Source organism: Hippocampus comes, unplaced genomic scaffold (assembly GCF_001891065.2).
Source record: "Hippocampus comes isolate QL1 unplaced genomic scaffold, H_comes_QL1_v1.1 scaffold33, whole genome shotgun sequence".
Lineage (NCBI taxonomy): Eukaryota > Metazoa > Chordata > Actinopteri > Syngnathiformes > Syngnathidae > Hippocampus > Hippocampus comes.
The window spans coordinates 996,037-1,009,761 of record NW_017804842.1 but is presented as its reverse complement, the minus strand read 5'-3'; the positions used below and the strand labels follow the sequence as shown (position 1 = coordinate 1,009,761).

Genomic DNA, 13,725 nt, shown 5'->3' with positions numbered 1-13,725 from the left:
TTCACGCCACGGCTTTGATGTGTCACCGTGGTCACGAAGGCTCGTGACTGGCTGTGGTCATTCAAATAAAGCGAGGGCAGGTAGGAGACTGAGTGCATACGCTCTCATTTGTAACTTTTTTTTAATCATAAGAGGAGAGGAGGTCTGAGCAAGTATGAAGTGTTTTTGTTTGTTTTTTTTAAATAAGTCATCATGGAATGATTAAAAAAAAAATCTTGTCACGAAATTTTCAGTTGTACTCATAATTAGTAGGATGGTTATATTTTATTTGTTTAATTTTCGAAAAAAAAGGTCTCATCCAGAAATCATGACGACTTTGTGGGAATGGTCATCATGTGATGGGGAAAGTTGGCAATGAGTTCTAGATTGTCATGCGAGGGAGTCCGTTTTCAGTTGACAAGTCGAAACGACACCAACTTGCTGGTTTGAGGAAGAAAAAAAAATGTAAAACTTAGAAACAATCACCTTTTGCCTCATTGGCTCGCTTACCAGAAAGGCCAACTTGGTCATATTGGAGCCCGGCAACCGCAATCGTTTTTCACTCCACGCTACATGCGCCGGACGCCGTTTCTTGACGAGAGCACGTGTGTGACACGAGTACATTCTTGATGCCGATGACCAACTCCAACGAATGTGCTTGCTCCTAAATTGCGTCAAATCATACACATTCAACAACAACAACAAAAGTGTCCAATTAGCATTTGATGGAAGGTATCAAGCATTTCAAGTGTCTTTTTCCAGGAAGCCCTTGAGCAGAAAAGCACTTCCGTCATTCTCGCAAGACAGTTGCCTGCGCAGCTCCCTGTTTTCCTCCTCCAGAGTCAGATTCTTCTGGAATATTTCCGAGTTCTCCTCCAGGACGGCCAGGTACTGCGTCAAGGCGATCTCGGCGGCGTCCCAGACTCTGAGCTTCGCCGCCGGGATGATGTTGGCCAGCGTCTCCCAAAAGGCTTTATCGGCATCGGCGTCCCAGTCCAGGTAATGGCGTAGCGCCGAGCTTTTCATGCAGTGCACGCGGTAGCTGACGAAGCTCAAAAAGGCAGGCAGCACGTTGTTGGGATGGATGAGTTGCGCCGCGTCGCCGTCGCTTTGGCCCGCCCGCTCTCGGTGCTGCTCCTCGTACTTGAGCAGGAACGCCGCCAGCCTGTTCAGGTCGTCGTCGTAGAAGTCAAAGGCGTTGAGCAGGCCCAGGAGCTTCTCGGCCGTGCGGCGCTCGTTGTACAGGAAGCTGAGGTGCTCGCTGTTCTCCATCAAGAAACCCAGCTCGTCGCCCAGCAGCCCCAGCAGCGCCGTCATGGTCTCGGCGTCCACCTCGGCCACGCTCTCGGCGTACACCTGCGCCGCCATCTCGAACTTGTCCTGCGGCTGGATGGGGTAGCAGCGCTCCATGGCGGCGGCGGGCCGCTCCCACGTCAGACCCAGGTGGGCGCAGAGGTGCGAGTCGGCCGCCAGCGCGCTCTCGGCCAGCAGCTTCACCTCGGCCACCAGCATGCGCGACATCTCCACGAAGGTCTGCGCGTCGGACAGGGCGAAGTGCTTCATCTTCTTCTGGATGCGCTTGTGCTGCGCCATGCTGTGGCGGATGTCGTCCAGCAGATATTGCTCGCGCCGCTGGAAGCTCTCCTCCTCCATCTGGATCATCTTCATGATGTCGCTCAGCTGCACCTTGAGCGTGTTGACGCGCTTGCGCAGCAGGTAGATGACCTCGGGCTTCTCATCGCAGCTCAGCTTGCGGGCCTCCAGCACGTTGCGCTTGCCCTTGATCTCCTCCTGCTCGCGCTCCAGCTCCATCAGCTTCATGTCGATGGAGCGCTTGGACGTGTTGCACTCTTCCTGCGCCAGCTCCAGCTTGGGCATGGCGTTCTCGTACTCCTCCATGGCCAGCTTCCTCTGGGTCAGCCACTCCTTGCGACGGGCCCGGAGCTCCGTCTGGTAGCCCTCCCACTCACGCAGGCTCTGCGTCAGGAAGATGTCGTGCGGGCTCTGGATGTGCGCCAGCTCCTTGTTGGCCATGGTCATGTGCCGCACCTTGTCCATGCGCTCGACCATCAAGTCCAGCGCCTCCGTCTGCTTGCGCAGGTCGATGGAGTGGCGCTCGTCGCCATCCAACCAGTTCTTCTGCAGCAAGGCGATGAGGTCCATCTTGTGGCCCATCATCTCCGAGCACAGCGCTTGCTGACCGCGCAGGGAGTCCAGGAGGTCGGGCAGCGTGGACTTGGTGGCGGCCTGAGCCCAGCCCTCCTTGATCTCCTCCAGCTTCTTCAAGCTGAAATTCTTCGAGTCATCCAGGCGCTCCACGCGCAGCCGCAGCGCTTCCTCAAACTTGGTCCGCCGCAACGATTGCTTGGCGTCGGCCGCCGTCTGGAGGTCGGTGAAGAAGGAGAGCAGGTCGCGATGCAGGCGGATGACCCGCTGGGCCGTCATGGGCTGTTCGGCCACCGCGGCTTGTGGGGCCTCGTTGGCCTCCGGCCTGGTCGCGGCACCTTCCTGGCTCTGCATCTCTTCAAAACTCGTGGTCAAATTGGGAAACCGTGCGCAACTTCCAGTTTGGTTCGGACACCAAAAAAGATCAAAGATGAATCATTACTCTGTGATTAGAGTGATGCGCAATGACATCGCAAAGTGCGGTTGGGTGATGTCATCACTTCACTTCAGAACGTCCGATTCGACAAAACAGACGTCACAGAAGCGCACGAGAATTTTATAATTGACAGATAGTCATTTTTCAAACGTAACGAACCACGTTGTCAGTTTTGACCGAGAGCAAGAACCTCTGCTTTTTCTTTTTTTTTTTTTTAGGGTTACCAACTTCGGTTTTCCAAAATGTTGTGGGCAGACTCGTGACGTCAAGAGCGCTCGATTTGAGAGACGAGCACTGCGGATGGGCGGAGTCGGTTCGGCACGGAACACCCTCTATGATGTGTTCGATTGACCCAAACTACGGATAAACATACACGCGCAGCAACAGAAAACAACACCACACAAGAATGGGACGTGGTGTAGTCGGATTTGTCTTCACTCACCACCGCCGGTTATTTTTCAGCGTTCTATCCCGGGGCCAATAGCTTTTCCCCGGAGAGGCTAACGACTAGCTCGGCGGCGCCGGCGGCGTGCGGGCGGTTGAGCTAGCGTCGGAGCTAGGCTAGGCTAGGCTAAGCTAAACAGTTGTTTTTCAGTTTCTAGCGATTCCAACGGAGCTCCCCGTCACCAGCGTTCCCCGGAGACAATGGTAAGTGTCGATAATTTAGCCCACGACTATTAAATTGTGCAGATAGTTGAAATGGGAGTTGAGTTTTGAACAGTTGACTCTGGGCCAGACAGCTTAGCGTTAGCCCATTACACAAGGTGGGCAGTATGCTGCTCAACTCCAGCAAACAATTTATAGGGCGGTTTTTGACGCCCCCCCCCCCCCACAGTTTGACACGTTTGCGTGTTCGAAATGCCTTTTTAAACACCGTATTGAGAAACTGGAAATCCCCGCACATTCGCTGTTTTGCTAGTCGCAAATTCACCAATACTTCACATCAATACTATTGGTCTTTGCCCACGTCATCTCTGACTCTGTTATTATTCACCAAGTGAAAGTGTCGAGAGCAAATCTGGAACGCTCAAGTGCCAGAGAAGTGTCGTAAAACAACATCTCTTCAATCACTCTCAAAGAGCCGTGCAGCATTTACACATCTGGGTTTTATTTTAGATGACTCAAGTTGAATATCGTTACGTTTGTCACATTTGACTCAGCGTGTTTTGTTGGAGATGTAATACTGTACTGTGATACTTGGGCGGAGAAGGAAGCGGTCAGCCTTGAAGGTAAATTGCATTCTTACTTTTTACACTGCTTAGTCTTTTATGAATTGAATCATTCTTGGCTTCAAGACATTTGAGAGAGTTTGGGAAGATGTCACCCTGTTTTTGCTTTTGTCACATTTTAATTGAAATAAGTTAGCAATTTAAGATGATTGTGGGGTGGCGATGTGCAAGAAGGTATACACCCAACTTGAATGATGGGTTGTTTAACTCAGACAAGATGAGGATTTTTTTTTTTTCAAGTCGTGATTTTGGCAAAGCGAGGACTGCAGCCCCCTTGAGGGTAACTCTAATGACAATGCTTGAGAACCGCCTTTTTTCCTCTTTTTTTTGGGCTCTGCAGGTGTACTTGTTGAACCCTCTGGAAAACCTCAGAAGCTACATCAACAACCGCCCGCCACTGGTCATCTTTATGATCAGTGTCAGCGCAGTGGCCATAGCTTTCCTCACCATTGGCTACTTCTTCAAAATCAAGGAGATCAAGTCCCCAGAGTTGACGGAGGTGGGTCTGTTTCTGTTGTGTCCGATGTGTGATGGTGGTTATGAATGACTGCCAAGAGGAGCAACAGCATTAATTGTCCGATGTGTTTTTTGGGGTTGGGGTTTTGGCTCTGGCTTATTATTCCTCAGGACTGGAACACGTTCCTGCTGCGCTACAACGAGCTGGATTTCTGCGTGTCGGAGAATGAAACCATCAAGCATGGTCTCAACGAGTCCACCACGCCCGAGAGCCTTGCGGCAACCAGCGGGCAGGCACGGCCCAGCACGCCGGTGCCGCTGCTCTCCGAGGACTCGGGCTTCGTCAATATCTCGGTGCCCATCACGCTCACCTTGGACCCCCAGCGGCCCTTCGGCGGCTACTCGCGCAACATCACCCACCTGTATGCCACCGTCCTGGGACAGCAGGTCGGCCTGTCTGGTGAGAGAGAGTCCCTTGTTTTAGTTTGGTTTTGATTTTTTCCACAGCAGCCACCTTGACTTGGTAGAGCAGCGCCTTATAGAACTAGTTGACCGTTTGTTTGCGTTCCAGGCCGAGAATCCCACGAAGAGATCAACATCACGTTCACGCTGCCCGTGTCCTGGAACGCCGACGACTGCATCCTGCACGGCCATTGCGAGCAGGTGGTGTTCAGCACGTGCATGACCATCACGGCGGCCAGTAACATCTTTCCGGTCACAGTGTGAGTTTCCCCATCGTTTAAAATCACAAACGTATGAAGTGCACGTTTAGATAGCGTAAGAGATACGGGTGAAAAGTGCATCAATGCACTTGCTTTCTATCCATGCAGCGTCTGTATTTTCTGCCGTCCAAAATGCATTTTTTTTAATCCCCCCCCTCCCCACCCCAGGCGTCCGCCACACTGCATGCCCGAGACGTACACCAACGCCACCTCCTGGTACAAGGTGTTCACCACTGTACGGGACTCGGACACCAAGTACAGCCAGGACTACAACCCCTTCTGGTGCTACAAGGGCGCCGTGGGCAAGGTGTACCACGCTCTCAGCCCCAAGCTCACCGTCATTGTGCCCGATGTGAGTCAGCGGGAGATTGCGCCGCTTGTTCTTTTGGCTTTTGTTGTGCAACACCGCCGCCGCAGACGGCGACCAAGTCGTGGCAAACGGGAACGGTGAAAGACGAATACGGGGATCGGTTCCGCCTGCTTGGTCCAAATTGGGAAATGCTAGTGATTTAACCCACCAATGAACGAATACAGATCACATTATTTGCAATCAGAAAGTGGATCTCTGAAATCAAACACACTTGCTTCCTGTCATCTGTTACACACAATAATTTTTTGTTTGTTTTTTTTTCTTTGGATGACCGCTCTCAGGATGACCGCTCCCTCATCAACCTGCACCTGATGCACACCAGCTACTTTCTGTTCGTTATGGTCATCACCATGTTCTGCTATGCCGTCATCAAGGGCAGGCCCGTAAAACTACGGCAAAGCAGCCCCGATTTCTTCCCCGAGAAGGTAGGTTTCAAAAATAGAGAGGGCATTTTGTCATCAGACATGCCCAGGGTTCATCGTTAACAGCGGCTCGATGACCCGGGGCCATCACGTGACTGTCGGGCCACCCGAAGTTCACTGATGCTGCCCCAACATTGCCGCCAGTACAAATGTCAGAAATAAATATGATGATGTCATCACATTGCTTTTTAAAATATCTCACATTCACTATATCTCACCTAAGTTGATCTATCAATACCGACAAATGGGGAGGTACACTTGAACTGGTGTTACTGTCTTTTAGGTGGCACTGTCAGAAAGCTAAGAGGGAGCGAGAAGATACGTTAAGGTAACGTGACAACTCAAAAAATACAAACCAATTGAAAAACACCCAGTGACGACTCACCGTATTGCCAGGCGGACTCTTAAGGATGATTTCGAAACTCCTTGCAATGATGTTGGGACGGTCCAACCAAAGAAACAAGTGCCTGTCATCTGTGGTGTAAATAAGACATTGAGGAAAGTTTTATTTTCCTTTTTTTTTTGTGTGTCTGTGTGTGTGTGTGTGTGTGTGTGTGTGTGTGTTACTTTTGAATTGCCTCTGGAGTCGTCCGGTGCCATATCAAGACAGTGCAGTAGAATGAGCAAGCGGCATGCCACTTCAAAAATTTGTTTGTCCGAATCACACACTTAAATCTGCAAAGGTTAAAAAAAAAAAAAAAAAAAAAAGACACATCTGAACGGGATGTGAAGGAGCACTTTTCCCAAGACGAGGTGTATTTCTGAAGCCACGGCCCAATTGTTGGCGCCTGATTCATATTTCGTCAGTTAGCATGCTATCGCTAGGTGGTCGTAGCCAGTTTTAACTTGTTCAAGAAATGGGCCACAATTTTACTTGGTGTTTGATTAGTAATGACTAAGCCAGACATTTTGCCTTTTTTTTTCCCCTCCCTGCACCAGACTAGACCAAGCAGCAAAATTTTAGTCACTCTTTGATGAGGTCGTACAGGAATGCGAAAGTGGCGGTAAATTTCATCACAGCATTAATGCTACAAGAAGAATATCAACCATCAGAGCCACAGCTAAATTGTTAGCATCCCTTTGGAATAAGTTAACGCGGTAACAACGTCAATTTTTTTTCACGTAGCCTTATGATACTACATCGAATGGTAACCCTGGCGAAAGCATCCCCCCTGTTTACGGATGAATTCTTGACATTTCTGACATCTTATGGAATTCGTCTACCACAAAGTAGCGCGCTCACCAACAAACTTGAATGTGCATTTGTGACGTCTTGCGTCAGCCATGAACCAGGGAGTAGCTTGCTCACCAACGGTATCACCTGAACCCAAATTCTTGACATCCTAGCTTAGCCGTGAACGAGGAAGTAGCACGCTAACTGATATCGTGACGTTCCGATTGACATTGCCACGAATACTGATGAACGTTCAAGTAGCATTTCATCACTTGGACGTCACATTCTCTTGGCCGTCTGAATTATTAGTTTGCATTTTACTTTCTGAGTAATCATACAAATGTGCGAATGGTGGTGTTTATTTTACGGTAACGGTCGAGTAGCAGGCTTACCTACAAGCAAGTTGAGAAAACACCGATTTTTTTTTGCGTTCGCTGCGAACCAGGAAGTCGACTTAGCGTTTGTCAGTATGCTTGCTATTTTCTGCTTTATGGCTCCTGTCAGAACTTGGGAATGCGACGAGCACTTTTCAAGAAATTGCTTCAATCTGCAATCAAAAATTGCTTGCCCGCGCTTAACTGAAATTGGTAGCGTTACCATGTTTTTGGCCGTCTGTTAGTTGGCATGCTACTTCCTTGTCAATGGCCGAGTCAGCAACGTGTGGACTGTTGCGTTGCAGAACCTCTTCCGTAGCCCGAGTTGGCTATTATTTAAAAAAAAAAAAAAAAAGTGCACATTTTTCTTTTTTACATGATCACTTTTTTAAATAGCGCTAAAAAATGATCAGCCTGTGTTCATGCATTTAAAATGATCGATTTTTTTCTTTTTAAAATATCAGAAAATCGTCTGTGTTAACGTACGCTACTTAGCACTGAAGTGTGTGTCTGATGAATACCAATTATATTCAAATAGCATTGCGTTACTTGAATGACAAGTTTTTCGCTTCTTCTAAATTGCTAGCGTTGCAAAAAAAAAAAAAAAATCTGTCCTTTCATATATCCGCCCTTCTATTTTTTTTTATTTTTTTGTCTTATGAAAATCTCGTAAAAACAATCAGTCCGTGTTCGTGTGCAAGATACTTAGCGTGTTAGCAGAATGTGAAGACGTCGCCGTTTGTCATTGAAGCAATTGTATTTTTTTTTTTCTTTTGTGTTTGCGTTGGTTTTGACGCAAAAAGATGAACTTGCCTTACCTGCGACGGATGAAGTTTGCGTCTTCGCCGTCGTTTTCTTGTGGAAATCCATGTGCAAAATATTCATATCGATCCTCCTTAAATTATTTTGTTTTTTGAATTACTTTTGTTGTTTGAATACTTAGCGCACCTTGTAGATTTCTTGCACATTCTGACGTGATTTATTTATTTTGGGTTTTTTTTTTGGGGGGGGGGGGGGGGGTCGTTATTTCTGCACCCCAAAAAAATCTTTGTATAATTCTATTTATGTTTAAAGTAATTTATTTTTGTTTTTTATGACAGCGTGTAAAAGGAATGAGTGTTGGACGCGATTCTCTCCAATAAACATTTGACAATCATTTATCATGAACGCTGAATTTATCATTTGTCGCTTTTTAATTTTTTGTTGTCATGAATAGGAGAAAACCTGCCGAAATCCGCCCTTTTCCACATTTTTTCTGACCTCCTCTTTAATTGACTTTCATAGAATGTACCTAATGAATGTGTCCCCCCTCCCCCCTTCCCTTCTATCCTGCAATACAATATCATGACACTCTTTGTTGATATTAAATGAAAGTATTGGCACAAATAGTGGCCCGGGCCGTTTTTTGACTCAGCCTTCAGATCACTTCAAAGTGGACTTGAATTCCAAAGAAATACGACGAGCACGGTGGAAATGCAGTAAAGTTACTTACACTGAATTTAGTTTCTAGGTGTTTTTTTGTTACATTAATTGAACAGAATTCCAGTTTTTCGCAATCATTAAAAAATAATAATTGAATGGAATAATTTCACATCTTTTTTTTTTACTAAGTCGTTTTTTTTTTAATTAACTAACAGTTTCTCAAATTGCATTAGTTTTAGTTTGTTCACATGAATTCATAATTTCATCATTTGATCATTGCTTATTTTAGTTTTTTTATTAATTCAGTCATTACATTCAGGGTTTTTTTTGTTTTAATATTCTCAACTTCATTAAGTTTCATCATTTTGTTTGATAAGTTATTCTAACTTGTTTTTGTACTTCTTTTTGTAATTAACTGAAAAAAGTCTCACGGTACCTATTGCCTATTTTGAAATTCAGCTGCATGAAGTGAATTTGAGTCCCCCTCGAAATCATCCTGGCGCCTTGACTTCGTTCAACAAATTGAAAAATAAGGCATTTAGGTGGCCATAAAGCAATGGATGGAGGCACTTTTTCATCGACCCTAAATCACTCAAGACACTTGAATATCACTGCAATGTCATCAATATCAAGCAAGACAAATTTTGACCGTTTTCATCCACGCTCGCAGGAAGTTTGTCCACGGGAGACACTAAATACACAAAATGTCATCAACAGGTGCCCGAAATAAATGATCGTATTCCCTAGGTGACCCTAAATCAATCAATTTCAGTCACAGGTGACCTTTCATCCCTCTAAAGGGAAGGTTATGAACTGGTGACCCTAAATCAATGACTCGTGTGACTGGTTAAATCAACACGTCACCCTAAATCAATCACTCATGCAACAATCTCATCAACTGGTGACCTTAAATGTGTCATTGTAACCATAAATCGCTCCCTAGGGTAACAGTTCATCAAAAAGTGACCCCCCCCCCAATTGTTCACGGTATTTGTTAAGTAACCGCAAATGACGGAACTTGCAACCATCCAATCAACAGGTGACCTTAAAGCAGTCTCAATTGTGACGATTTCATCCACAGGTGAACTTAAATCACTCTTGAAAAAAAAAAATGCGGACCCCGGAAGGAGATTTGTATCGTTTCATTCCATTTTGCTTCCCTTTCCGAAACTCAAACGAATGGCTTTGAGGTCAACGTGAGATTTAGCAAGACATAGCTCACGGGGCGTTTTGCCTTTTCACCACCAGGGGGCTCCCTTGACTTGTTTCAAGACGAGCTACGCTGCTTTCCCTGCTTGATCGCCTTCAAATTTGCAGAAGGGCTGAACAACAGCCATTTTCTTGACAACAAAATCCCTCAAACCACTTTTGACGCACTCTGAAGTGCTGCGAACATCCAGGGCGCCAATAGTTGTCGTCTCCTACAGCAGGTGGACGTTTTAGCCGCATGTTTTGGTTTGTTTTGACATCTTATTGACTTGTTTGAGACGACTGGGCGGCGGTTGACTTGAACGTAGCCTCAAAGTGCGGCCCTGCTGCCATACTCATCGATACATTTGCATTCTGATGTCGAAATTTATAGTTCCTAAACAAAGCTAGTCATGTAGAACGTACCGCATTTGCCAGTCAAACAACTTTACCAATACGTTCGTTCAAACGACTTCCCTCGGGCTGCAGCTATCGAAAAATTGGATATTCGGATATCCGACTTCAAAATCGAATCGAATAATAGACTATTTGGATGAAATCATTTTTGCTTGGTTAAAGATACAGAAGACAAAAAAAAAACAATTTCCACTTAATAAACGGCCGATTGTTTTTCATTTTTAGAAAATCAACCTTTTACACTTAAATTTAAATTGCGTAGCGGACCGATTTCAGCCCTGGATTGAAGCAATACTTTACGTAACTTTGCAGTACGTTCAAATGACTTTATCCAGAGGTTTGAATGACTTGACCAATACGGCGGCGCCGCCGAGTCCACAGTGGCAGTTCCGCGTTCCGCCGGCATTAGCGGTGCTGCGTGAGTCCGAGGACCTGTTGCGTTGCAAGCCAACGCACGCGGGCACGCACGCGGACATGATGTCCAGATGGACGGCGTTAAGGTGGGAATTAAGCGCGGTGACGCGGCGGCTCCTGTTTACCAGCCGGTTGCTAGGCAGCAACATCAGCTGATTTACCCCCCCCCCCACACACCCACACCCCCCCTTCCTGGCTAATCCATCGGCTCTTCCCTCCTCACCGCGCACTCCTGCCTCGGCTCTGGTGCAGATAGGCGGCTGAGGGTGGAGCGCGGGAACGGACCGAAGGCGGAAGGGGGTGGCAGTCAGACGGCGGGTGGGGGTGCGAGGCGTGTGTCCATCGGAGAGGTTCTCTTTCTTTTTGTGTGTGTATGTGTCTTTCTTTTGTTTTTGCTCCTTTCTTTTCTGTCAGCCCTGCGTTTGGCAGAAGGCTCCCGGCTTGGACCGCATGCATGACACAACGCAAAGGCGAGAAACCCACCATCAGCATCCAGGAGCACATGGCCATTGACGTGTGCCCCGGACCCATCCAGCCCATCAAGCAGATCTCCGACTACTTCCCCCGCTACCCTCGGGGCCTGCCGCCCGTCGGGGCCCCGCGCACCACCCTCTGCGCCGCCCCGGCCGCCGCCTCCGCCTCCGCCTCGGAAAGTGAGGACAGCCCGGACCGGGCGTTCGCCGGAGCTTCGGCTTCCAGGAGAGACGACGAGCCTGACGTGGAGGCGTATGACTCGGACGACTCCAGTAAGTGACGCGCTGCCGTTTTTCTTTTCTGCCGGTTGCCATCGCCTTTTCCCCCCCACATGCGTTCTGTGTTCCTGCATTTTTGTGAGTTGTCTCACACAGACAACTGTTGCACCCGCGCACCCCATCCTCCACTGTATTCCCTTTCCTCGGGAATGTGCGTGGCAGTTTTATCACCGCGTTTGTCTGCTTGAATTTAGGAAAAAAAAAAAGGGGGGGGCGACAGGTGACTCCAGATTGGCTGTGGTGGCATGCAGCAATCTGGAGGCTGCGATTTTATCCACAGGTGACTCCTAACTCACTCTATGGTGTCGGAACACGTCGCAATCAAACGCTCGTCTCAACCGTCTGCGCTCCGCTTCGTCTCTTTGAGATCATGTCGGGCTTTTTGTTTTGCTACTTTATGCGCAGGTGACTCGAAATCAGGAATGTACCCGAAAGTCAAAACATTTTTACGACTAGTTCATCAGCGGGTGACCCTTAATAAATCACTTTCTCTGACTCGACCATCAAACTCTTAACTTGCCGCAATTCAAACCTTCCCCAACCAACGCTCATCCCCATAGGTGACTCGTGCGAATGGTTCATTGACAGGTGATTTCATCCAGGTGGCTCTCAGTCCAACTCCTTCCATCAATAGCTGACCCTAAACCCTTCATCCCAAAATCCATCACGTTCCATTAGTCGAGTTTGTGACTTCTAACTTGATTAGAAATGAAAGTCCGGCCAAAATCAATCAAATGAAAAAAAATCAATCACTCTCACCACAATTCCATCCGCAGGTGACCCTAAATCCCTCTAATTTCATCCCCAGGTGACTCGAAATCATTTTCATGGTGTCAGGCCTTCTGACAGTGTGTGTGTGTGTGTGTGTGTGTGTGTGTGTGTGTGTGTGCGTGTGTGTGTGTGTGTGTGTGTGTGAGGGTGAGGATCTTAATGTGTGACAGGAGTCCGTTAATCCCGCCACAGTGGGAGGGGAAGGGATGGGGGGAGTGCAGGGTTTAGGGCCACTCTAATCCCGAACTGGTTGAGAGGATGAAGATGATGAGGAGGGAGGGGGAGTGGGGGGGGGGCAGATGTTCCCTTGTCACAACCAATACTCTGCTCCAGTCTGACACTCCGCAGTCTCCTCTTTCCTGCATTTTGCCCTCAGTCTCCCGAGGGCACACGACCGTGGCGTGACCATCCACGTTGTCTACCTTGTTGGGCTTTGCCCTCAGTCTCCACTTTGCTGGATTTTGCCCTCTGTCTCCTGGGGCTAGGCTGCAGTGGTATGATTTTCCAAAGTCTCTAATGGTTCCACTTTGCCTTCTGTATTCTGAAGATACGTGGCTGTGGTCTGAAACTGAAGTCCCTACTCTGCCCTCAGTCTCTGAAGGATAAGGCTGTTGCATGACAGTCTTCTTCATTGCACTTCGCCCCGAGTGTCCTCAATAAACCACAGCCGTGTTGGCTGGACGTTGAAGTTGACGCACGGGCGTCCCTGAATCGACCCCACATCCAACGGTTTCATCCACAGATGATCCTAAATCCTTCTCATGCAAATCGCGTCGACAATTGACATCAAATCGATCACGTTGGTGAGAATTTCATCCACGGGTGACCCTGAATCGATCACATTTGCCGCATTTGCGGGAATCGGCCCTTGAGGAAAACTCGCTTGCTGAACTCGAGCGTCACCGTGTCACGTTTCTGCAAGCGGGAGTCAGCGCTCATGTTTGCGATCGCGTTGAGGCCCAACGTCTCCGGTGGCTCCCGCGCGACTCCATCCAGTATGTGCGGCGCTTCCTCTGAGACGAGGCGGGGTGGGGTGGCGTCCCCCGTGATCCAAAACATATCAAGGGAGGTGTGTGTGTGTGTGTGTGTGTGTGTGTGTGTGTGTGTGTGTGTGTGTGTGTGTGTGTGTGTGTGTGTGTGTGTGTGTGTGGCGGGGGGGGGTGTCATTGAGGGATATGTTGCTGGGTGGCGACCTATCTGCATCTGTGACTCAACCTTGACTTTCTAAATTGAAGTGCATTCCCTCCACCCCCCTGGCAACTGTTGTCGAGGGGCTTGTGGGAGAAGGGGTGCGACGGCAGAGGATTGCCAGCGCAGCGGGCACAGGCTATCACGTCCCTGCCGGGGTGAGGAGAAATAGCGGGCGTGACCCATCAAACGTGCCATCCTCTCATGTGTGGAGATAAGACTCAAAGGCGATTGTTTGGGGGGGG

The 13,725-nt window shown here is 48.3% G+C and overlaps 3 protein-coding genes across 4 annotated transcripts in view; 2 read left to right on the top strand and 1 right to left on the bottom strand.

Moving 5' to 3' along the window:
* Positions 1-115: 115 nt before the first annotated feature.
* Positions 116-2,745, bottom strand: LOC109517896 (dynein regulatory complex protein 1-like). Its single transcript, XM_019873377.1, has one exon. The coding sequence runs from the start codon at positions 2,497-2,499 to the stop codon at positions 724-726; it is 1,776 nt and encodes a 591-aa protein (XP_019728936.1). The 5' UTR covers positions 2,500-2,745; the 3' UTR covers positions 116-723.
* A 152-nt stretch (positions 2,746-2,897) lies between these two features.
* tmem248 (transmembrane protein 248) lies at positions 2,898-8,502 on the top strand. The gene is made up of 8 exons (XM_019873422.1): positions 2,898-3,229; positions 4,151-4,309; positions 4,438-4,726; positions 4,838-4,988; positions 5,157-5,340; positions 5,640-5,783; positions 6,064-6,108; positions 6,177-8,502. The coding sequence occupies exons 1-7, from the start codon at positions 3,227-3,229 to the stop codon at positions 6,082-6,084; spliced, it is 951 nt and encodes a 316-aa protein (XP_019728981.1). The 5' UTR covers positions 2,898-3,226; the 3' UTR covers positions 6,085-6,108; positions 6,177-8,502.
* A 1,516-nt stretch (positions 8,503-10,018) lies between these two features.
* doc2b (double C2-like domains, beta) overlaps positions 10,019-13,725 on the top strand; it is a 36,537-nt gene continuing 32,830 nt past the window's right edge. The window contains exons 1-2 of one of the 2 annotated variants that reach the window (XM_019873701.1): positions 10,019-10,180; positions 11,022-11,515. In XM_019873701.1, the coding sequence (XP_019729260.1) occupies positions 11,143-11,515 (373 nt within the window). In that variant the 5' untranslated portion in view covers positions 10,019-10,180; positions 11,022-11,142. Of the gene's footprint in view, positions 10,181-10,551; positions 11,516-13,725 lie in introns of those variants that run through there. The other variant, XM_019873695.1, reaches the window with a different exon arrangement.